At 38.7% G+C, this 1,593-nt stretch overlaps 1 protein-coding gene across 1 annotated transcript; it reads left to right on the forward strand.

Annotated features, from left to right (window-relative positions):
* Nucleotides 1–224: 224 nt before the first annotated feature.
* Nucleotides 225–572, forward strand: LOC124890630 (pectinesterase 3-like; the record flags this gene model as incomplete). Its single annotated transcript, XM_047402424.1, has 1 exon — nt 225–572. A coding segment is annotated over one exon (348 nt), but the record flags the coding sequence as incomplete, so codon positions are not given.
* Nucleotides 573–1,593: the final 1,021 nt, after the last annotated feature.

Genomic DNA, 1,593 nt, shown 5'->3' on the forward strand with positions numbered 1-1,593 from the left:
CCCCCGCGCCGCCCAAATCCAACCAACAGCACAGGCCATCACCATCCACATCAGCCGATTCACTCAGAATCGTCTGTGCAGTAACTGAACATCCCGAGTCATGCTTTAACTCCATATCTTCCATCAAAAACCTCACCGACCCGAAACCCGACCCGGAAAAATACCTACACCTCTCTCTACAAGCAACTTTTCGCGAATTAACGAACGTTTCATCCTTACCGAAGGCATTGATCTCCAAATTAAACGATCCCGGAACGGTGTCGGCGTTGAAGGACTGTATCAGCTTGTTCGACGACGCGCTGAGTCAACTCAACGAGTCGGCGGCGTTGATGAATGTGGGTCCCGGTGAGAGTGCATTGACGGTGATAAAGGTGAAGGATATGCAGACATGGATAAGTGCAGCGATGACTGATCAGGACACGTGTCTCGAAGGATTAGATGAAATGGGATCACCGTTGCTTGGAGAAGTAAAAGCGCGGGTGCAGAATGCTAAGGAGTACATGAGTAACACCTTAGCAATTCTCAGTAATATGCCTAGTCTTCTTCAAAAATTTGGCATCACTATGCATTAATGAGTTAACATTTCATGTCCACAACTTCTAATATAATACTTTTTTCATAGCCCACAATTATATATGTATCCTTGTGCCTTTATTAATTTGTTTGTATCTTAAATTTGTGCATACTTCTTTCCCCTCTTAGTTAGAGTTTACATGTTTCAAGTAACACCATTTCATTCTTGTTTTGAAACTTTTAAATTTATCAAACTACAATGTTAAATTTAGAGTTTTGATGCATGATTTCATTTTCTAATACTTAAATTTAATTTATCATTTAAAATTCCGTATCCAATTAAATATCCTTGAATAAAATGAGAGAGGTGGTGTCACGACCCACCTAGGCCATGACTGACAACACAATAAGCCTAGACCTACCAAGCAAACCTGGTCGAATTCTCGCTAAAAATTTGACAAAGTTTCCTTTGTATCGGAAACGATCCATATATTTAAACCTATTAACATTCAATCAATCAACACTACATGCTACACTACTAGCAAATTAAGTCTAAAATATTCTCAAAATTGAATTGGAAATCGGTGACTTCCACAAAACTTTTGAAGTTTCAAGTCACAATGATAGCCCATTCGAAGTAAGTGCGGGGCTTACTAGATCCGGCGTCGGCTTTATCCATCTCTCACCCTCAGTAAAGTTATCTATAAGTGAAAAACAAGAGGGAGTGAGTAATAATATCAACCATAACGTTTTATCTGGGACAAACATATAAAAGAAATCATGCAATTTATAAATCATTGAAATAGCTTGTTTCAATCAAGTTTGCAAACCATGTATGAAAACAATTCAAGTCGTTTAAACAATTTCATCATCATTTATTAGGAGGATTTAATACCAGGTCGAGTATATATTCTGACACTACGGATTTACCATAGTCATTTGACTCTCCCGTCAGCTAGATTCCCTTCTAGAGAGTTTTTGTACCACATTATTTTTCCTATAAGGTGCACCAGGTCTAACGATTACGGCGTTAGATAGCGGACGAACTGGCAAAGTTACCTTCCTAAATAGTTCCTTATA

The sequence above is a fragment of the Capsicum annuum genome, unplaced genomic scaffold (assembly GCF_002878395.1).
Source record: "Capsicum annuum cultivar UCD-10X-F1 unplaced genomic scaffold, UCD10Xv1.1 ctg21121, whole genome shotgun sequence".
Lineage (NCBI taxonomy): Eukaryota > Viridiplantae > Streptophyta > Magnoliopsida > Solanales > Solanaceae > Capsicum > Capsicum annuum.